Genomic DNA, 24,476 nt, shown 5'->3' on the forward strand with positions numbered 1-24,476 from the left:
CAATCACAATACACGTATAATTGTGATGCAAGTGTTTTTTTGTTTTTTTTTACATTCCCACCAATCCCAATCCACCCATTTTAAGTTATGTTACGTTATGTTATGTTACATTTTCACTGTTTACAAAGGCAGAGCCGGCCATCTTGGCTTGTTGTTTCTGATTGCACTTTATATAATTCAATAAAGCTAAAACTTGTTTTGAACAATTTATTTGTCATCTGCAGATTGATTTTAAATAGGGGAGAAACAAATCGATTTAAATCGTAAATAGGATTTTTTGTGAAAAAATCAGGGATTTTTTTTTAGGCCATATCGCCCAGCCCTAGGATTTACCAATCATCCCCGATTCATGTTGCTGTCAGATCTCGAAAGTCTAACATTTTAGTATCAAAGCAAAAATCATTCCTAATGATTTAAATCCATGTTTGGTTGATTTAAATTAAATCCAATTTGATTGGCTGCTGGTGGCCTTGTTTTTTGAAGTAGTAGAGGATATGTCAGGACGTCCACCAAAGAAGATGGACACCAATTTTCAACGTCATGAATCATATGGTGTGCAAAGTTATAGTGTTTTTTCAGGTGTAGTTGCATCTTTTTATAATGTTTGCCATTCACTATACTCATATCTCGTCTAACTGCTATCAGTATTTCTACTTTTCTCTTTCAGTGGCTAACTTCACATCTCTTGGACAGGCAACAATTTATTAGCATCTGTCGCTATTCCCATAGTAAAATCATTAATAAAAGCATTAATAAACACACATATTTCTCTGTCACTGTTTCTCGTGGTGTACCTCAAGGATCCGTTCTTGGTCCACTTCTATTTCTAGTCTATATGCTTCCTCTTGGTCAGATCATCCAACGTCATGGTCTAAATTTCCATTGTTACTCTGATAATACACAAATCTATCTTACCTTTCAGCCCAATACTTTTTTCCTCCCTCTTACATCACTTCCTATCTACAAGAAGTTGGCAAAACAGAAATCATGTTAGTTGGTCCTGAATCCCTTGTCTTTTCCAACATGACTCCTCCATTCACATTGACAGAGTTATGGTTCATCCATTACCCACTATACAGATTATTGCGGTACTATTTGATTCCAAATTATGCTTTGAACCTCATATCAGCCGATAATAAATCCTGTTTTTTCCACATTATCCTAATACGACCTTTGTCAAATCTCAAAGATACCGAAACTGTTGCTCATAGTTTTATAACCTTGCGTCTGGACAATTGTAACTCTTAGTTTGGTGGCCTACCCACTTAAACCCTTAATCGCTTAAACACAGTATTGGGCTGAAAAGTTGTGTGTCATCAGAGTAACGATGAAAATTAAGACCATGATGTTGGAGGATCTGACCAAGAGGAAGCATATAGACTAGAAATAGAAGTGAACCAAGAACGGATCCTTGAGGTACACCACGGAAAACAGTGACAGCGTAAGATTTGTGTTTATTAATGCAAATACACCCTTACTGTATGTTCCTGCCCGTATTTTTTAGATTGAGTTCTGAGAATTTGCTTGTACTACCCAAGTTCAAACTATCTACTGTTGATGGTAGGGCATCCAGCTGCCCCAAAACATCTGCACCGCTCCTCACTCCAGACCTTTAAGACTGAACTCAAAACGAATTTATTTACAGCATGTTTGGTTTACAGATTTTTTACTTTCATTATCAGTTCCTTACTTATGTTGGCTATTGTCTTGTTTGTTATATTATCTCTGTCTGACTGCCTGTTCACTTTGTTGTTCCCTGATTGTACATCTGTATTATTTGAGTGATTTGTCAACTTTATGTAAAGTGTCCTTCTTGAAAGGCGCTATATAAATAACACACAATATTATAGCTCTTTTGTTTACACGCACAGCATATTGATTTCCGGGGGGAAAAGGACAGCTTTTGCCTAAAAGCAGCTCTTAAAAATCATCTGGATTTCTCTTGCAGCTGTACTCAGTGGTGTAGCCAGAGAATAACAGGGCACTTAATGGAAAAAAGACACTCATGGGCTGTGGGAGTGTGTAGACGACTGGCAGCACTGTAAAACCAACACATCTATGTGTAATGATCGGGCTGGGCTCTTATGACAGACTAGCTTGGTTAAAACCAACACGTCAATCTCAAGCTTTTGAGCTTTTGAGCTTTACACAAGAACAACAGAGCAGTGTGCCCTGTGCCCTGTGTAATAAGTATCTGTGTTGTTTGTAAATGGACAAACAGTCATCGCCATTTTTGCCTTTTCACAATGTAACTTTACCCACATTTTAAATTATGTATTGTGTTTGACAGCGTTTTGTTGTGGAACTGATTGTGATGTAAATGGCTAACTCTAACTCAAAGGCTAGTTTTATAGGTAGCATTTTATGCATCCTAAATTAATTATAAAAAAACATAGGATACATTGTTAAATGTTAAATAATATTTTTGCATAATTTGACAGGCCAATAGACTAAATCACCAGTGCTTCCCTCAAGTTTTTCTTATGGGTTTTAATATGTATATATATATTTTAATTTATGATTAAAATAAGGTGTGTGATAAACATATATTGACCATACTTGGACAATTTGTTCTATGTAAACTGCACTCACACACCAAACGGTCTTATCTACTTACTAGTTTTTAAACATAAACATAAAAGCTTAAAAAGTCTCTCTTTTTTGACATGGGTGTGTGCAATTTAAGCTGTTGAGCAAAACGTCCAAGTATTGTCAAGATTTACCAGCGACCTTGTTTTACTCATAAAAAAAAAAAAAAACATTATTAAAACCCATAGTAAAATTATTAATAAAAGCATTAATAAACACATATATGTCACTTTTTCCTGTGGTGTACCTCAAGGATCCGTTCTTGGTTCACTTCTATTTCTAGTCTATATGCTTCCTCTTGATTAGATCATCCAGGGTCATGGTCTAAATTTCCATTGTTACTCTGATGATACACAAATCTATCTTACCTTTCAGCCCAATACTGTTTTCCTCCCTCTTACATCACTTCCTATCTACAAGATCTCAAAGTATGGATGGCTCAAAAAACTTCTTAAAACTGAATACTGAAAAAAATTAAATCTTGTTAGTAGGTCCTGAATCCCTAAATACCACCAACCTTATCTTACTCATAAATAAAAAATACATTATTAAAACCCATAGTATAATCTCGAGGGAACCACTGGGAATTATTCTTCAGTTTTTTGCCATCAATTCTTCCGAAAATGTTTTTGTCACTGACACTGTTGTGTAACCAAGTACACTAAAAATGCAATTAGGTAGGTAGGGAATTGTAGGTCTGGCTTGAAATTATCCTAAAACTGAGAAACAAAGCATTATTAGTAGTTTTATTTTTGAGTCTGTCTTTTGTTTTACCGAAACAGCATGAGCCGAAAGACTGAGCTCTTTCTAAAGCTGGAGGATTTCTTCTGGAGGGAACATCTGTCAGCTGAAGCCCTGCCCTATGGTATTAAAGGCAGCGGTATGTACAGCTTCTGTTGGTCCTCTCTGTTATAATCTGTCCTTTAATACAATGGTTAAATCTAGTGCAATGTCATTAAGCGAATGCTTATGTTAAATCTGGCCTAAGTACAGTACATGATCACATAAATCTGGTTGTTGAAACCTTACATACCCTTGAAGCCTTTCAGTCAACCTAATATAAAGAAGTTTGTTAGTTTTTTCTGCAGTCAGCATGCTTTTACTGCAAAGCAAGAAGGATTTACATGGTGTTCATCATTCTGCATGTGATCCATTCATGTTGATACATTCATAATGGTGCACTTTGTTCAAATACTTTCTTCTTTCTCACTGCAGAGCTCCTGCTTCTGAAGGTCTTGGCAGTGATTTCCAGCTACACAATGCCAGCAAACATTGAGAGGTAAAGTACGGCTGAGCAGCTTCCACAAGTGTCTAGATAAGCCATTCCTCAGATTCGCTCATTTGCTTCAGTTCCTTATGATATGCTGTGATAAATTTCAATAATGTTCTTGGTAATGTTCAAAATTATCTCGGTTACCATATGATAACCACTAAAAAGATGTAATGACCATTTGACGGTTTTGTAAAAGGAGAAGTAAAACCCTGTTGCCTCACTTATGCTGAGTTTAGGGCTGAACGATTAACCTTTATCGCATCGATATTGAGGTTTTAACTCCCGCAATAACCTAACCTCAGGAGTCTGAGGTTTTTTCCCCCGCCTCTGATATTTGAGTGACAAACCTATTAGCCAATCAAAATGGTCGAATCTCGCGTTCCTGGCTTGCTGGCCATTTAGAAATGGCAACGGAAACAAGGTTGTATGCAGTGCTCCGGCTTTCTGTCAGCAGCAAAGCAGCTAACACTAGTGTTGTCAAAAATACTGAAATATCTGAACGGTACCAATTCTAATTTCCCGAAGTATCGATACTAGCCGAGCGGTCACTTTCACTTCTCTCCAAAGGCGCGTTGACAAACACCATACGTGACGCACTCATCTCATTCGCTCTGGTTAAATAGCAACAGTGAAGTGAATGGAAAGATGGCGAGGGCGGCGCCCCCGCGACCGGCTTTGGTTGATTGATAAAGAACACCGCGAGCGGGCATGTTGGAGAATAGCGCGGACACGCGCTTCACACTGCGAGCGGGTATAAATATCGCAGACACACGCTTCACACTGCGAGCGGGCTGCGGGCACCCAAAAGATTGTTTGACAATCAATAATCCCTCACATCACTCATTTTTTAAAATTATTTTATAGGTGTAAACAGACTTAAGGAACAGGCTCCAGGGGTACCATTTAGCAAGCATAGGCTACGCTCAGCATCAGGGGTGTTTGTTGTTTGGACAGACCTTTCCCCACTGCTAAAAAAATCCTAAAGGAAACACTGTAACTCTTCTCATTTTAACTTTTCTGAAACATTAACCAAGATGGCCTAGTATTTTTGTTGATATGAGTCTGTGTTGTCTCGTTTTTTCACCGTAATTCTATTATTTTATTACTTATTTTATTTTATTATATTATTACTCTTATTTTAAAATGTGTGCAATATAACAGTTTCATGTTCTGTAAATGGCAGTGGACTACAGAATTATTTTGTTTTTCTAATTGTAAATCTAAATCTAATAAGAATTCATTTTCTATTTTTCAGTGTTAAAGAATTTAAAAACAAATGACCAAGTGTTTAAGTTAATTTCCATTATGTCTTCTTATTCTTTGGTATTTAGGTTCAGGTATTTAATAATCACGAAGCATCAAACAATCTCATTACCTCAATCACTATGTATGTAGTTCATTTAACCCTCTGTGTCGAAGTAACAACACATTTTATTCAAAATTTTAGGTTTTATGCACTTAAAAGTATCGAACGCAAAAATCGAAAATCGCACCGCAATCGCAATATTTGTCAGAAAAACCGCAATTAGGTTTTTTCTCAAAATCGTGCAGCCCTAGCTGAGTTCACACTGAATGCCTCAATAAAGCCGCCGGCTTATTGCACTTAGAAATAACAGTCAAATACACACAAAATAATGTCACAATGCTGGTCTTGTCGAGTAGAGAACACAGTAGGTGCGTCCCGATTGACAGGATCCCTACGCAGTGTTCACTGCTCCCTACTCCCTGAGCACAGCACATCTGTTAAAGTGGACTTCACTGACAATAATCACTATTTTGGAAGAAAGGCAACAACGGGTTGCGCAGATTGCAATAGAACATAAATGTTGTAATTTTACTTTCAGATTTCAAATCATATAATATGCATGTACAAAAAACATTTTGTATCTAATAAATATAATTAAAACATGTTTATTACATAGACTACTTGTATATTTAATTTACTATTACATCTATTAATTGACTATTAACAGATTTGAAGCTGTGCTCTAACTGTCATTCAATATGAAAATACATTTTTATGTGTTCTTAAATCAATGGTCTTAATAGTTGTAGCAGTCTCATCTCGTGCACTTTCTTTCTCATGCACAGCTGCATATAGTAAACTTTTCTGAGGTAAATAAAGTAAAATAAAAAATGATAGCGCGCCTCAGCTTTTACTTTGTTTACATACCTATTCACACCATAGAATATGCAAATGTAGCATTCATTGCCCTAACCATTCATAAAATATTCTAGTTTGTATAAAAACAACAAAATATATATGAATACTCAAATGCATTCGTAAACTCAAATGCATTTGCAGAGCCGTGTAAAAACTCTTCTGGTGACGCGATGTGCAATGACAGTTGGAAGATTTTCGCTCTCCACTTCCTGTGAAGTAATGTATCGATGTTCCCTTATTCCCTATGCCGTTTGCAGTGCCATATGAACTGAACATGTTTGCTCCCTTCGGATTGGAGTGTCACTTAAGATGGGGGAATACCCTGTGAAGTCCACTTCGCAGTCCACTCACGGTCGAATGGAACAAGTCAGTTATGTTTTAAGTGAACGCAAACAGTAGAGAAAGAAAACGCATGTGTAACACAGTATAATGGATATGTGCGTCAGGTCTTAAAGTGACAGCAGACATATATACGAGCTTCCAAATTATGAGATAATATTAAAAATATCTATTGGCAGTTTTTCCCCATGTCATCAATGTCAAAATTGTGGCCAGTGAAAATGCTGTGTGGCTAGTAACTTTGGAAAACCACAAGCCACAGTGGCTGGTGAGCAAAAAAGTGAATGTCAAGCCCTGTAATTTTTTTTTTGAGGCTCTATTGTGTACCTTATTCATGAAAAGTGCCTTTTTTGTGTCAGCAGTTTAGATTGCAGGACATGTGCAGTCATTGGAAACGGCTTTTCCATAAAAAACACTTCACTGGGGGAGATCATTAACAAATACGACGTGGTGATCAGGTAAAAAAACACCTCCACCTCTCTCTGACCTCTTTCAGGGTTTCTATTACACCGCTTTCATTTACCATTTACTAGACCTCAATCTTTTTTACATTTCTCAGAAAGTGTTAGTTATGAGCTTTGCGAGCTTTTTAGTTAATTTCCCTCCCCATCTCGTTTTCCATCTCCATCTATCCATTGAATATATTTTTCTTTCGGTCTACAGAGCGACAGCCTTTCCACTAGTCTGGCTTGTATTTTGCATTCTTGTTTTATTGCAAGTCTGTTGAGTGGCAAATAATAGGCTCAATACCTCCTGCAATTAGAGCGCTGCTTGGCTACTGTTTCTCAACCTTTGCTTCTCAAGCCGATTTATAGCCTTGGAATGAACTAATGCCATTTTATTTCTTGTAAGCCTCTAACAAACGGCAGAGTTTGGCTGAGTGTATTTTTCCATGGTCCCCCCCCCCTCGCCGTGTTCTCAGAAGCTAATCACGGCGGGGGAGGAGAGTCCAGCCGGTTGACATTTGGTGTCGAGTTACAAATCCTGATGCTTCGAAGTCTCCATTAGTGAGCAGAACACCAGCTCCCCTATAATCTCATTTGTGAGAGAGAGGCGGTTTTCCTACATGGATTCACTCCCATGAAAAATGAGTTGATAAGGATGTATTTGTAGTGTCTGTAACGTTAATGAAGCAGTGGAGAGCAGGGAGAATTGTAAAGGCCATTGCACACTGAGTCCGAAATTCGCATCCGAAATTTTCGCACATTAAAAAATAAATACGACCTCACGTTATGTCAATCACGCTTGCACACTGCCTCCGAAACTTTCGTCCGTCATAAAAAAAAATCTAAACGGGTTCGATTTTCTGCGTTTTTCGCATCAGTAACAAGCAATTTGAATGGTGTTTGACAATTCAGAGCCACCGAATCACGAATACGAAAAAACGCAAAAAAAAATTTCGGACTCAGTGTGCAATGGCCTTAACACTTTGGTTTTTAACTGATAATGTTTTAAAAAAAGTCTCTTATGCTGCATTTATTTATCACATTACAATTGCCTCCATTAATATGCTAATGTGTTTTTGTTCCTAAATGATCCCTTCTGAAAAACAAGTGTGCTTAATTGTATTTGAATGTGCACTTGTGGTGTACTTCAAATCTTAAAAGTATTTTTTTTCAACTGTACTTTCTGATAATACTATTATATATTATTAATTAATACAATAATATAATATTAATGAAATAAAAAGAGAATAAACTTTCATTACTATGTTTCTTAAAACACTTAAGTACACTTTTATAAAGTGCACTTTGCAATAATGGCAGAATAAAGTTTTACTTTAAAGCACATTTAATTTTTTTTTTAAGTAATCCTTTGTCATGCTTTAAAGAAATACACTTATTTTGATGCATACTAAAGCACATGTAAAACACTTGATTATAATTTTAACTATTGTGTTATTTGATATTACATTTAAAGTTAACATATTTTAAATGTACTTTATGCAACTTCATCATTACAAATGTGTAATTGCAAAATGCCTTTAAATACATGACATACAAGTTTCAACAAATTGACATTAAAATATATTTTAGTTTATTATAAATGCTTGTCACTAAATTCAGCAGAACACTTTAACCATACTTGAAAGACAATATAAATAATTATGAAATTACATATAAATATGTACTAAAGTCCTACTTAAACTAATTGTATTCACTATACATTTAAACTACGTTTTCATTTAATTATAAATAACATGCATTTGAGTGTCAGTAAACATTTACATTTAGTTCACACATTATTTCCATAATAAGAACTGTTTGTTTGTTCAAGTTTTCACAAGGTGTGGCTCTTTCTAGTTTGAGAAGTTTTATTTCTCACACACACACACACACACACACACACACACACACACACACACACACACACACACACACACACACACACACACACACACACACACACACACACACACACACACACACACACACACGCGCGCGCGCGCGCGCGCACGCACGCACGCACGCACGCACGCACGCACGCACGCACGCACGCACGCACGCACGCACGCACGCACACACACACACGCTGAGATGAATTGCAGCATTCAAGTCCTACTTACAAGCTCGGAGGTCATAATTATGAGCTGATGTACGAACAGATTTTGTCTGGAAAAATATATAGCCTATGTGTTAGGCAATTTCAAATTTATTCTGTCTTTTTAACTTACTGCCAAATCAGGGAGCTTATTTAGCACTAGTGTAGCAAAATCAATGGCAAATGGTGTAAATAAGGTCTGTAATTGTCTTTATTATGTATTTTAGCAATCTCTTGCTGCCATAGGGAATGACGGGAAATGCAATTTGGCTGCACTAGCCTATCACCTCATAAATCGGCTAAACGAGTAGTGCTTTCTGGCAAGCTTTACCACTATTCTTCATCAACAGAGCACAAATTGTGTACAAACTACATTTCACAGTCAATATTTCACAAAACCAAGTTGTTTCTGCTATTATTTCTTAACTCTTAACACATTCTCAACTTAGAATTGCATTATTGTGGTCCATTGCATTGATATTATAGCCTACGCACACTTATTATCAATGCTTATTCCAACATGATTTGAAGTCAACATGTTCAGTATACCCAGCTCTGATTTGACCTTCAACCTTAATATAAATGGCCTCATATCTTTGTGTGTCAGGCTGAATGACGCCCCAGTGAGAGGCTACGAGGAGGATGTTGGAAACAAGACCACTTTGCGTCTGTTTTATCCCGAATCCGCCTCCTATAATCCGGGTATCCACAATGACCCGGACACTCGGCTAGTCCTGGTTCCTTTCAAACAACAGGACCTCCGCTGGCTCAAAGAGATCCTTTATGACGAGAAGAGGGTCAGTCCGTCTCACTTAGTTTTTTGTTGTTTTTTAAACCTGTGCCAGATTCCCCCCCAATTTCCCAGTAATCACGAGGAGCTGTTTTCTCTCTGTGCCTGATTTAGGTTCGAAAGGGTTTCTGGAAGCCTCCTCCCCAGATCTGGCTTGGCCCGACCAGTCAGATCCGTGTCCTGGACCCATATTTTCTTCGCCTAACAGCCAGCAAGCTTCTGCAAATTCCTTTGCAACCACGCCGACAACAGGTGAGATCTGCACACATGGCCAGGTTTCAGGGAATGTTAAACACTCTTATCACTATGGAAACGCTCTTACTTTGGCAGAACAGATGTGGATATAATTTCAGAAATGAAAATTGTGTCACTTTTGATAGTAATGAAACGATTGTAATGAGACTCAAAAATCATTTTAATGCATCATATATGGATTCTTTACATTAAGGTTACCCAAGGCAGAATTGCATGTGCCATGCTAATAAAAAATATTAGAGAGGGTCCAGTCGGTTGACATGTGGTGTATCCTGATACTTCGAAGTCTCCATTAGTGAGCAGAACACCAGCTCCCTTCTAATCTCATTATTTGTGAGTAAGAGGGAGGTTTTTCCCACATGAATTCACTCCCATGAAAAATGTCATGTTACATGTGGAGGTGATAAGGATGTGTTTGTAGTGTCTGTAATGTTAATGAAGGGAGAATTGTAACACTTTTTTGTAACTGATAATTAAAAGTCTAATGCTGCATTTATTTCTTCAAAAAATGTGAAACATTAAAACTGCCTCCCTTAAATGACCCATGCAATGAGAAATCAAAATTTCCTTGAGGTTTTGACATATAAGAGTTCATCATATTATAAGAATATCCAGCCCGATCTCATCCCAAGGCGTCATATACTGACGCTTTTGACATATCGTCTACATCCAACGCACATGGCACCCTTTAGCGTCAATATGAGACGCAGATAGATATGGGCCAGAAGGCGCCTCCTAGCGGTCTAACCCTAACCCTACCCCAGACCTAAACCCAACCATAACCGAACCAAGCTCTGTGCGTGTCATATTGACGCTAAAGCGTGCCATGTGCGTTGGATGTAGACGAAATGTCAAAAGTGTCAGTATATGACGCCCCAGGATGAGAATGCGTTGGAATATCCTGAACGTTTCAGAACTGAAAACTTCCTTGTTATTCCAAAATCAGCTTTTATTGTTACAGGCTCAGCGAATGACTCGTTCATGAATGTGCCTCTTTATGACGTAATAAGGTAGTAAAAGACCGCCTCTGCAGAAGAAAATCTGCACATGAGATGAGGAAGAGAGAAGAGCACAGGTCACTCACTGCACTAAAAATAACATTACCTTCAGAAGGATCCTAATGCTAGGAATGTTGACATTTTATTTTCAACAATGTGTGTCTCAGTTGAACATTATTTATTCGCATTCGTTACATTTCACTGGATTCTGTGGTAAATCAGTCTCCAAAAAAAGCCGCAGGCTTTTACGATATGGACTTGGCAGTATTTCCACAACATGCAAGTAACCCGGTTCATTCTAATGCCTGATCTGTGACCAGTGATTTCTGATGTAATGATTCATGTAGCTACAGTCAGATATCCTTTATCCTGTCAGTAAATCAAACCAGTGTCACGGGTGGTTGAAGCAGACGAGGAAGTAGGATCCATTTGCAGTATTCCTTTATTACACAAACTACACAAACATAAACTCAGACTCAGGAAACAGGCGCGGGACCAGAACAACCAGCAAACAAACATTAAGGATTAACAAAGACTAGACACACAGGCTTAAATACAAAGGCAACAAGCTAAACAAGAGCTGCTAAACATGAAACAAGACAGAAACACAGACTAGACTTATGACAACCAGTGACTAAACGGTCAACTTCACATTGTTTTCTTATTAGGGTGTAAATAATATTTTATTATATATCTGTTAATATTATTTATCTGTTAATAATCTCCGTTTACAATAGCTGTAGCTGTCAATCAAACAGTTTGTTATTGTCACTGAGTTTTGGACTCACGTCAAAACTCCCGTAATAATCAACGCATCTCTTATTTACATTGACTTTGCACTGTTAGTTATGATGAAAGCATTCGTTAGTGTGCAGAAACCGAGTTGCAATGACGAGATCGCTGCATATGTGTCTGTGATCGGCTATGCTCATCACTGCAACCTTTCATGCCACAATCTAAATATAATGCCATAAGTCTAATTGTAATGCTGTAATTATCACTTTTCACAAGTAGTTTAGTGCTGTAATAGTAAAAACGTGCTAAGTTTTTGAGAGGGTTCCACGTATAATACTAGCTATTTCATATGCAAAGCTGTTAGCCAATCATAGCAGTGGGCAGAGTGTTCAAATCAGAGGGCTACAATCAGGGTAGGAAAAATGCCTTTTATTTCTAAATCTAAAATCATACTAAAATGTACATCTAAAATCCCACTATCATTATAAGTACACCCCAGGAAACATTATGAAACAATAAAACAATGCAGCCCATGACCCCTTTAACTCTTTCCCTGCCATTGACGGAAATGTCCAGCTTTCTGTGTTTCCACTGTTATACGGTAGGGGGTGCTGTTAGGCATCTTCTGAAAGAGTAATGAATCTCCAGATTACAAAAAATGTGAAGAAGAAGCCGAAACAAGTTTAAAGGATTAGTTCACTGTCAAATTTTTTTTGCTGATAATTTACTCACCCCGATGTCATCCAAGATATCGATGTCTTTCTTTCTTCAGTCGAAAAGAAATTTAGGTTTTTGAGGAAAACATTCCAGGATTTTTCTACAGAGAATGGACTTAAAAGGCAACCATATATCCCAATCTTCAAAAGAAGGTTCAAATGTCTGTCTCAATGCAGCTTCAAAGTCTCGACACGATACCAGTCGAGAAATAAGGGTCTTATCTAGCGAAACGATCGGTCATTTTGCAAAAAAAAAAAGAAGTAAATTTATATACTTTTTAACTACAATTGTTCGTCTTGTGCTGGTCTGCGACGATCGTTTAGCTAGATAAGACCCTTGTTTCTCGACTGGGATCGTGTCGAGACTTTAATTCATAGAACTCTTATGCTCAGCAAGACTGCATTTATTTGATCAAAAACACAGTAAACACAGTTATATTGTGAAATATTATAGCAATTTAAAATAGCTGTTTTCTGTGTGAATATATTGTAAAATGTAATTTATTCCTGAATTTTCAGCATCATTACTCCAGTCACATGATCCTTCAGAAATCATTCTAATATACTGATTTGGTGCTCAAAAAACATTTCTGATTATTATCAATGTTGAAAACAGTTGTGCTGCTTCAAGTTTTTGTGAAAACCACAATTTTTACATCAAAGATACACCCTAGGATGAGCTGGGACAGATTTTTAGTTATGTTCCTAAGGTCATTGGCCATTTCCGGTCTTTCAACATCATACACCCTCACCCAGGTGACCCAGCTAGGGTTGATCAGGCCCTTGCTTGTGTCTCAGCAGCATTGGCCCACAGATTGCTCCTCTTAAGCCAACGCCATCTAGAGGCCCTTTCTGCAGCCTTCATAGTGGAATTGATGGCTTTCCTTTTCAAAGCCCCAGTAATGCCAAACAGCGTGTAGACCTTACAATGTGACCGACCAGCAAAGTCTCTACACCCAACTTCGATGGGCTCACAGCGTGCCTGCACTCCTTCACCAGCTCCTGATACCTTGACTGCTTACGTTCATTCGCCTCTTCGATGCGGTCCTCCCTGGGAACTGTGAGCTCTTTCAAGAGCACCTGCTTCGAAGTGGCTGATGTTAGCATCACGTCTGGCCTCAATCCAGTTGCCACGATGTAGACCGGGAACTTGAGCTGCCTCCCCAGATCAACTTGAAGCTCCTAATCCAAAGCCGAAGTGAACAGCCCGGCTGCCGGCTTAGGCTGTGGATATGGCTGCTCCCCGGCCTTGACAAAAGTGATGTTCCTCCGGTGGCAGCCATGCTTAGCTTTGGAGATGGAATAGCAATAGACTTTAGCACCAGGGCTGTTGCTTAAGATGTGCTCTAGGGAACCCCTCCCAGGGCACAGAGGACATGCTGGTGAGTCATTCCTACCCCAGATGTGGAGATTTGATATTCTTCTCCAGTGCACCTTGCCCATACTCCCTGATGCCGCATGCCCACCATCCTGCAGGTCCTTTCCTCATCAACACCAGCCTCCTCGACTAGCTGGCATCGGTCCCTACCATGGGCCTTGTCATAGCGAGGTTGTGGGTTGACTCCTAACCCTGGCTGGCCCATAGCTACAGTGCCCACCAAAGCCCTGTGTCTCACCCGGGACTCGGAAAATTTCTCGGAAATACCTTTGCTCTCTACCTGTCCGCACCGTGATGCCACCCCCGGGTCCTTGGAGTCCCGATAGAGTAGTGCCTCTCTGGCGCGAGAGACCTTGAACTCCTCGTCAATGCTTTTAAATGGGAGCTGGAGCTTGTTACTTTTACCATAGAGTCCTGTGCTGCTCAAGCTGCATGGCAATCCCAGCCACCTACAAAGGTAGCTACTGACTTTCTTCTCCATGGTCTCGCTTGTTGTCAAGGTTACCTCACACACCAGTAGAGGCCAGAGGACTCGAGGTAAGATGCCATGTTGGTATACCCGGGTCTTAAATCTTTTTCGACTGTGGTGAGCCAAGATTCAAGCTCCCTGATGGCTTGGATGGCTGTAGTATCCCTGAGACTACAGTCAAAGACCTTTTCAAGGCTCCTGACAGGCTTCTCAGTAATGGATGGAATTCAGTACCATCCACCTGGAAGTGGAACTTTTCCACCACTTTCCCCCATCACTTTATGAATACGTTTTTCCAGGCCCTGGAGCATCCACTGGCCTCCTGGCACTAATGGTGTGGTTACAGTGAGGTCAGGACAGGAGGCCTCTGGACTCAACTTCTGCTGCCTTAAACACCATATTCATGGCAAGAATAACTGAGATGGTACACCCAGTTATGATCCCATTTTCAAGCCGGTTCCATTCTGATTTTAAGTTTCCCGAAGTAACTCTGAAGTCACTGTAGTAGTTCAGAATGAGGTACTTTATCTTACTCAGTTTGTGGTGGCGATCCAGGGTCGTCTCAAGGAGCTCCGTATGCGTTGGCAAGGTCAAGCCAAAAGAACCACAAGGTCTCCCTTTCCTTCACGAGCCTCTCTGATCAGCTGCGTGACAAGTGTGTTCTAGGCAAGCCGGTACTCCTGAAATACCACCTTTCTGCACAGAGCTGTCAATGTAGCCATTCTTGAGGAGGAAGTCTGTCATCCGTCAGGCTAAAAAGTGTAGAGAACATCATTTATTTGAAATAGAAATCTTCTGTGACAGTATACATGTCTAAACAGTCCCTTTTGATTAATTTAATGCATCCTTGATGAATAATAGTCAATAAGAAAATCCTACTGACCCCAAACACTTGAATTGTAGTGTCTTTGCTTTTGGTTTGCAGTAAGGAAGGTCAGACTATCATTCTTACAGATCGACTTGTTGATGGTATGCTGTTTCTAATAAAATTACTAGCCAATTGGGAAACGTTTACCTCACCAAAGTTTCACTCACACATGATAATTTGGGATTCTGCTTGTTTATTTTATTTTTTAATGAGAGCCAAGATATTTGTTATTGTGAAATGTTTGTATGGTCAATTATCTGTAGTTTGAGACCTCAAGTCTCAAGCTGGTATGGAGTCCTTGGTCACCTCTGTCCTGTAAAAAAAACTGTGGAATCCCTGTAAAAATGATTCCCCTCGGGTGTAAAAATGCGGCACTCAAACATGTACTCTCTTTTAGACGTCAGATCTATATGTTTCTTAATTCACCAACACATACTCTTGAAGTTTCCTTCTGTGTGAATCACGCAGAAAACTTGTTTATGGTTTATGCGAGCACTGAGAGTTTTAAGTGCTTCAAGTGCGGTGATTTGGGCCATAAACGTTTCGCGTGACCACATCGAGATGAGCAAAGGCCGTCCACATCTAGAGCTGATACTGGAGTTACTGTTGAACATCATAATGCTGTAGCAGAGCAGAGGAGTGTGGAACAAGATGATGGAGTGACAGAGGAGGTGAAAGATGAGGTGAGTGTCAATGCTGAAGGTGTGAATCATACTGATGCTATTGTACAGATTGGCTCGCAGAATGCTACTGCTTCTGATATTATTGAGATGAATGATGGAAGAAAAGGAGTTTTAAAGGAGATAGTTGATGATGGAGCTCAGGCAGGAGGTTCAGAGGAGAACATTGCTGATGAGGTAGATGAGTGTTCACAGATTACTGATGATGGTATGAAAGAGTTATGAAGAAATCTCACAACAAAAGAAGTTCCGTCTTAAAAAACATTCAACTGCTATAAGACAGAGAAAGAAAATAGCAACAGAAAGAATAACGAGGGGAACAACAAAACTTTTATGGTGGCTTTTAACTTTGCTTCTCTTTTCTGCTTTTTCTTCTCCTTCTCTCTTTCATGGAGTTTTTACGGGTGGGATCCCTTAATATCAATGGGATGAGAGATGGGAGGAAGAATGTGATATTATCAGAAATGATTAAATTGAAGGATTTAAGTGTTACTTTCCGACAAGAGACCCATACTCATGGCAATGAAGTTGATTGGGGATTATGGTGGAAAGGAGACTATGTTTTGAGTCATGGGACTAATTTAAGAGATCATAATCCCCTTACAAAGCAATATACATGGGTGAATGTTTGTAATTAAAATATTTCTGCTGCTCGTTTGGATCGTTTTTATTTGTCTTATAATATGCAAATATCATTCCTAATGTTATTTCTAATCATAAATTAATTACTGTTGCAGTTGCTTTGGCAAAAAATACACACAAAAGTTGGTATTGGCATTTTAATACAAAACTTTTGGAAGATAAGCAATTTTGTGAAACTTAAATTGTTTTGGGAGACCTGGAAACAAGAAAATTTTATTTTTGAAAGTATTATACAGTGGTGGGAATTTGGGAAAGTGCATATAAGAGATTTTTGCCAAAAATATGCATCTCATTCCTCTTTACAATGAAGAAAAACTTTGGAGTGGCTGGAAAGAGAGATTTTATTGAACAAAAATGACTGACAATGATGCTGATAATCTAAAAGAACTATGGACTGAGGAAAAAAATCAACGGACATGTCACTTCAGATCCGCTGGAGATGCGTAGACTTGCTGTGGCTTTTTATTGAAGTTTGTACTCTGCGGAAAGCTCTGTTGAACACTGTAGGAATGAGCTACTTAAGGATCTTCCTGTTCTAACTGAAGAACATAAGGCTTCTTTAGAGTCTGAGCTTACTTTTGATGAAGTTACCTCTGCCGTAAAGGGTCTCTCTTCAGGTCGTACTCCAGGACTCGATGGACTTCCTGGTGAATTCTATAAGTTCTTTTGGGACACTATTGGTGAGGACTATTTTAAAATACTTCAAAAATGCTTTCTTGATGTAACTCTCCCAACAAGTTGTCAACGTGCTGTTTTATCGTTGCTCCCAAAAAAAGGGTGATTTGACTCTTTTAAAGAACTGGAGGCCAGTAGCGATTTTATGCACGGAATATAAGATACTTAGATGTAAATGTTCGGCCAATAGACTGAACTTGGTGTTACAAGAAATTGTGCATAAGGATCAATCTTATTGTATAAAGAATAGATCCATTACAGATAACCTTCACCTAATAAGGGATGTCTTTGATTTTACTCATTGTAATGATGTTAATTTGGGTTTGTTATCTTTAGATAAAGAAAAGACTTTCGACAGGGTTGACCATGTTTTTATTTTTGACACTTTGAAGGCTTTTTGGGGATATTTTTATTTTAAAAATTAAACTCCTATATACTGAGGCAAGATGTATGATTAAAATGGCTGGTGGGTTGAGTATCCCTATATGTGTAAAAAGAGGTATCAGACAGGGCTGTCCTCTCTCAGGTCACCTGTACAGTATTGTAATTGAACCTTTTCTGTGTAAGTTGAGGAAAGAGTTAATGGGTCTAAAGGTTAATACTATATCTTCTAATATTAAACTTTCTGCATACGCTGTAACTGATGAAGTCACAGTTATAATACGGGAACAAAATGACATTCAGATGCTTAGAGTGTTATGGCAAAGCCTCCTCAGCAGTTGTTAATTGGGGTAAATGTGATGCTTTGTGGTGTGGAAAAGATTTTAAAGGTCCAGTCCTTCCTGGTGGCTTTCGAATACTTAGGGGTTTTTAGGGACAGAAGAGTATAAAAGAAAAAAACTGGGAGGGCCTAGTGAAGAAAGTGTGTGCTCGGTTGTCTGATTGGAAATGGTTGCTTCTCCAGCTATCCTACAGGGGGAGGGTACTGGTTTGTAACAATTCGGTTGCATCTTCGTTATGGCACAAAATGGCAATACTTGAACCTCCTGAAGAGCTGGTGAGAGAAATCCAGCAAAGACTGGTGGAGTCTTTGTCTCTCGATGGGACATCATTGTTTGAAGGTGGCGGTTCTTTATCTGCCTACACATGGAGGAGGCCAGGGGCTGATCAACGTCACGTCAAGAATAAAGGCCTTCAGAATCCGGACGGCACAGAGACTGCTGTATGGAGAAGAGGTGAGCTGGGCTGGAGTTGCCTGTGCCCTCCTGAGGACACCGGGAAACATGGGCCTAGACCGCCATCTTTTCCTTATGGAAATTAATAAACTGGACCTTTCTGGACTGAGCTCTTTTTATAGATCGATTTTAAGATCATGGACACTTTTTAAGTTTTCACGGAGTGGAAATGGGACACAGACATTATGGCTGAAAGACGAACCACTACTTTTTAATCTTGAATTAGATTTGGACATTTCTAAATCAGACACCTTCAGAAAAGCCATGTGGAAAGTGAAAATTGTAAAGATTGAACATTTAATGGAAACAAAAGAATGGATAACTGCTGAAAGTACAGCTTTTAAATTGGGACTAAGATCAATCAGATTGACACAGAAAGTGTTGAATCAGATTTTAGAGTCTCTGCCACAGGACTATAGACTGGGAATAGAAACGTTTGAAGAGGAGGTGGACAAATGTGTGTTTCCAGAGCTGAGTGTCTCTGCTGAGAGTGAGACTGGGACATGGCAAGAAAAGGAGGGTTGCTTGCTATCTTTTAAGACACCACAGCTGGTTTTGTTTCGAGATGCTGGAAAGAAAGGGAGGCAAAATTGGCCATATGGTTGTCACGGAAAAAGCTGTTGAGTGGTGATGCATCAACTGATGTGGTGTCCATTTTAAAAGGTTTACTAAAATCTCGCATTGAAATTTAATTTACTTTCTATAAACTGGTCAGAGATATGGAAATGTTTAAATATAAATGGGGAATACATCAATGCATTTGTGATGTTGATAATGATGGCTGCTTGGAAATGTATATTTAAGTGTATCTTTGTTTTTATTTTGTAGTTGTCTCTCTCTCTCTCTCTCTCTTTCTATCATTTTGTCACCTATATTTTTAAACTTAGCACAGTATCAGTCAGGCTTAGACAAACACACACATACATCCTCTTTCCTCTCTGTGTACTTGTGTATTTTTTGGATTCCCACTCCTCTACATATTTCTGTCAGGCGGGCACACGTGCAACAGATGCACTTCTTTATATTCCTCGGGCTGCTTAAGAAGGTTGTCCTCCCGTGTTCCTCGCTGACAGGGACCCCTGCTAACTCTGGGCCGACAGCCAGAATCACAGAGATATCATGCTTGAGAGGGTGGCAAACAGAGCCGTACTCTGTCAATAAACATGGGGGAAACACACGTGCACATCCACACTCGCTTCTGGAGCTATTAGTAAAAAAAAAACACACTGAAAGAGAGTGATCTTTTTAGTCAAACATCAACATATAGTGCTGGCCAAACTAGTTCTACCAGAAAGACTCGGGAGAAAAGATACTGTAACAATTATGCATTTATTAACAGCCCAGCAAGCAATATATGCAATAAAGTTATTTGGCGTAGGCCTCGTCCATAACTCGCGATCCGAGGGTAGGGATTCTGCATTTCTTGCCTGAAGAGGAAGGCAGGGGCGTAGCCGACCCCCCGTGAGGTATGGGAAAGGACCATCCTGGTGGTGGTGGGGAGGATGGAGGGAAGGGACCATCCTGGTGGTGGTGGGGAGGATGGAGGGAAGAACCGTCTGGTGGTGGTGGGGAGGATGGAGGGAAGAACCGTCTGGTGGTGGTGGGGAGGATGGAGGGAATAACCGTCTTGTGGTGGTGGGGAGGATGGAGGGAAGAACTGTCTGGTGGTGGTGGGGAGGATGGAGGGAAGAACCGTCTGGTGGTGGTGGTGGTGGTGGTGGTGGGGAGGATGGAGGGAAGAACCGTCTGGTGGTGGTGGGGAGGATGGAGGGAAGAACTGTCTGGTGGTGGTGGGGAGGATGGAGGGAATAACCGTCTGGTGGTGGTGGGGAGGATGGAGGGAAGAACCGTCTGGTGGTGGTGGGGAGGATGGAGGGAATAACCGTCTTGTGGTGGTGGGGAGGATGGAGGGAATAACCGTCTTGTGGTGGTGGGGAGGATGGAGGGAAGAACCGTCTGGTGGTGGTGGTGGTGGGGAGGATGGAGGGAAGAACTGTCTGGTGGTGGTGGGGAGGATGGAGGGAATAACCGTCTTGTGGTGGTGGGGAGGATGGAGGGAATAACCGTCTTGTGGTGGTGGGGAGGATGGAGGGAAGAACCGTCTGGTGGTGGTGGTGGTGGGGAGGATGGAGGGAAGAACTGTCTGGTGATGGTGGGGAGGATGGAGGGAAGAACCGTCTGGTGGTGGTGGGGAGGATGGAGGGAATAACCATCTTGTGGTGGTGGGGAGGATGGAGGGAAGAACCATCTTGTGGTGGTGGGGAGGATGGAGGGAATAACCGTCTGGTGGTGGTGGGGAGGATGGAGGGAAGAACTGTCTGGTGATGGTGGGGAGGATGGAGGGAATAACCATCTTGTGGTGGTGGGGAGGATGGAGGGAAGAACCATCTTGTGGTGGTGGGGAGGATGGAGGGAAGAACCATCTTGTGGTGGTGGGGAGGATGGAGGGAAGAACCATCTTGTGGTGGTGGGGAGGGTTAGGGTAAGTGGAAGCGTCAGCATCTGCAAACTCAGGCGAGTGTAAGAATGGATCTTTTATACTTAGAATATTAGAACGTGATTGGATAGATGAGAAGGTAATAAGTAACGTAACAATTGAGTCTTCCCGGCAGAACTTACACTAAAGCTTTCATTTCTTAACCTGGACACTTACTGTACTACCAACAAACAGTAAGTGTCCACAGTCTACAGACTCTCATCCTTTGTGTTGGTCGAGAGAGCGCTTTCAACCGGAAATGCAAGCAGAACCGCTGGCTTCTAAAAATAGAAGCAGAACAAGAAAATGGAAAATAACTAACTAAATCATTAAGCTAGTCTGTTATAATATTATAATTCAATCCATTGTCCAAACCACTTATCCTCTGGAGGGACGTGGGTATTATTATTATTACCATTTACAAGGCACACAAATGATTATTTACAGGGCACAAAAACAGTATTTGGACACTTAAAAAATTCATATTAATATTTTAAAATATAACCAAGTGATGCTAGTCCTGATTCTAATTTCATTCTAATTATAATACTAATAAATTTTTCTGAGCCATTTTGACTTTTAATCAACTGTTGTTTTGGTAATGTATAGTAGATGTATGAAGTGAGTTCTTCTACAGTTATATTTCATGACAGTATTTCATCTGTGAACATATTCTACTACCATTTGACAAGCACAATTCTGTCTTTAATGTTGAATACATATATTGTTTGATCATTTAAATCTTATCAAGCTTGATATTTGTAAATGTTCTATATGAGTAACACAGAGCGCAGTGGCAAATGTTTACATCCCCATTTGGAAAGGAAAGACAATTAACAACAAGAAGAAAGTAGGAAGTCTCTAGTTTTAATTTGAACATGATGTGAAAATGGTGACGATGTTGTTGAAATGGAGGCTGAGATTCGCATCTTTGAGGAGATGAATACAAGTGTGTTTAGAGAGGATACTTTGTGTGGGACTGAACGGATCAGTAGCTACGGAAATCATGGAGCAATGCGGAAAAGCTAATGACTTGGAAAAAGAGAGATAGATGCAACTTAAGCAGTCAGGGCTGGAAAACGCCAAGATCCATTACTTTCCACTAAGCAGAAATTTTCCAACATACACTGGAAAAAAAGATTTTTGTTGCTTGTTCAAATTGCTTGATTAAAATTAGTTTAAGCAACACAATTGCTTAAATATTTTTGTCCAAACTTAATTTGATTGTGTTCAATCTGCTTAAATATATGTAAAATGTAAGTTTACTTAATCCATTTGTGTTGGATTACATGAATGATTTGTGTTGCATTACCTGAAACTGGGCGGAATGGCTGAATTAAGAGAGAATAAATGTTGGATCACACTAAATGTGTCTCTATAGCACGCAGTGTGTTTATCGTGTAATTTATATGCGAAAATGAGTTTTTACGTGCATAGGATACGCATGGGTTGGTTAGGGTAGGTTTAGTAGTGGTGTGGGGTGCGTGTGTATTATACGTTTGGGTAGAATTAGTGGTGTGGGGTGCGTGTGTATTACACGCAATGAAGTGCGTAAACTGCGTATCATATGCACATAAAAACTAATTTTCTCAATTATTAGACCCATTTAAATTACAGAGGGTTACCATTTTGGAGAAGAGTGGAGCATTTGGTTAGGTTGTGGACTGATTCAGCAACACTTATAGTAAACGCTTTGGCTGAAGGAGTGTGTAAACTTAGCATTTAAGATTGGTTCATGCACTGAAAAAAGGGAGACTGGTCACCTGTTAGATTTATCAAATTGTATTTAGTATATTTTACTTTGTTGATTGAACATGAATAGTCTGTGTTGTTTAAACGTGAATAATCTGTGTTGATGGAACACAATTGTGTAAGTGGCTTCCAAAGCAAACAATGTGTGTGCAACCAATGTCCACTATTCAAATGAGTAAATCCAATGAATTATTTTTTTTCCGTGTACAAAAGGTTCACAGCGAATACGTGGTTTATGGCATTGTTTGTATTGCAGCGTAGGTGTGTGTTCAACTTTTTTTACAATGCTTACCTCATAAAAAATGTATGTCCTATGTTGACACACGTACTGTATGTCCGGTTTGTGCAGGGCATATCATAGAGCTCATTCTGTAAAAAAAAAATAGCCACTGTCAGGTTTCTTGCTGGACGGTTGCCGATGGACCTTAGTGGAGAGAGAGCATTTGATTGGACTTATTTGCATAGATAAAAGTGAATAAAATCGGCTATAGATTCATATAGATGACTTGGGCTAAAATCCAAGTGTGTAAGCATTCATAGGAAAGTTAAAGCTGTCTTCAGCCGCCCCCTGCAGGACACACACTATTAAACAGACGTTATCTAAACAGCACTTCCTCTGTTTCTCCGTCAGAAACCAATCCATCCCACCACTGGGATTCTGGCAGTATTTGTGGCGTTAAACTACTGTGACGTTGTGCACGTCGCTGGATTCGGATATCCAGAGTCCCGGAACCAGAAACAGCCCATCCACTACTATGGAAAAGAAACAATGAAGTCCATGAAGGTTGGTTTTTTTAAATGAAAAAAAACCACAAAAAACTGGGCTTTATTTCGATAGTCCACTTCAGACATTCCACTTCATGTCAACTAACTCTCATTAGAGAATTAGTCTGCTTAATATCTGCTAACACTTTATTTTGATGCTCCTCAACACACATTCTACTGACTATAAGTCACTTTATGCACAAACTGACCAACAACAATAATCAGACACACCTGGATTAATCAGTTTGTCCAATAATGGCAGACAGGAAACAAAGGAGCTGCCTAAAGTTCAGGAAGTAGTGCAGCTGTGCATAAAGCCCACTACATGTCAACTTATTATTAGTACAGTATTAACAGTATTAGTAGTACTGTTAGGGTTCAGGTTAGGAGAATAAGTTGACATGCAGTTGTAAAGTGACTTATAGTCAGTAGAATGACTGTTGAGGAGCATCAAAATAAAGTGTTATACAGATATTAAGTGTCAAATCAGTTAATAACTGAATTAAAGAGGATCACTTTAAAAGTTTATCTGATATCTACCCTTCTAAGGGACCTTCTAAGGGTAGATATCAAAATAACTGATGCAGATATTAAGCATCAGTCTACTAATACTCCAATGACTGCTAGTTGACATGTAGTTGAAAAGTTGCAGAGCTGTGAAGTGGACTATCGAAAAAAAGTGTTAAAACCAATTAATGAATAAAAACTAATTCTATAAAATGATCCCACGATGACAACCCACAAAAGGTTCTGCCGGACTGAACCCTTTTATATAGAACCTTTTCTTCTAAGACTGTAGCATTGCTTTGCTTTACTGGATCTCCTTTTTGTTTCAGAACTCCTACCATGATCTCAACCAAGAGGGACAAGTTCTTAAGAGACTGGAAGACCAGGGGGCCATTTTATATCTTCATCCTCACTCCTGACACCCAACATGACACATGTATATGTTCACACGTAAGAACATACATGAGCGCATGTAAATACAACACTAAAAAACAATATCTTCATCTTCGGACGTCACTGAATTCTATCCTATGTGATTTCCACATTTTTGTCTAATTTTGTCTTAATTTTTTTTTTTTAAATCACCACTGGATATTTTGTGAACCTCATAAGTATTTAATAACTTGAAATGAAACCTCGTTTTTCATTGGCGAGATTTAATTGAGAACAAATGGAGAGTTGTGCTTATA

The 24,476-nt window shown here is 39.5% G+C and overlaps 1 protein-coding gene across 9 annotated transcripts in view; it reads left to right on the forward strand.

The window, feature by feature from the left end:
* Positions 1 to 24,237, forward strand: part of st3gal4 (ST3 beta-galactoside alpha-2,3-sialyltransferase 4) — a 46,399-nt gene extending 22,162 nt beyond the window's left edge. For 4 of the 9 annotated variants that reach the window (XM_079620853.1, XM_079620852.1, XM_079620854.1 and 1 more), the window contains exons 5-11: positions 3,372 to 3,469; positions 3,805 to 3,868; positions 6,725 to 6,823; positions 9,514 to 9,703; positions 9,811 to 9,948; positions 23,147 to 23,299; positions 24,117 to 24,237. In XM_079620853.1, coding sequence (XP_079476979.1) covers positions 3,372 to 3,469; positions 3,805 to 3,868; positions 6,725 to 6,823; positions 9,514 to 9,703; positions 9,811 to 9,948; positions 23,147 to 23,299; positions 24,117 to 24,206 — 832 coding nt within the window. In that variant the 3' untranslated portion in view covers positions 24,207 to 24,237. The remainder of the gene's footprint in view (positions 1 to 3,371; positions 3,470 to 3,804; positions 3,869 to 6,724; positions 6,824 to 9,513; positions 9,704 to 9,810; positions 9,949 to 23,146; positions 23,300 to 24,116) is intronic. The other 5 variants (XM_079620856.1, XM_079620855.1, XM_079620857.1 and 2 more) reach the window with 2 other exon arrangements.
* Positions 24,238 to 24,476: the final 239 nt, after the last annotated feature.

This window comes from Phoxinus phoxinus, assembly GCF_949152265.1.
Source record: "Phoxinus phoxinus genome assembly, chromosome: 8".
NCBI lineage: Eukaryota > Metazoa > Chordata > Actinopteri > Cypriniformes > Leuciscidae > Phoxinus > Phoxinus phoxinus.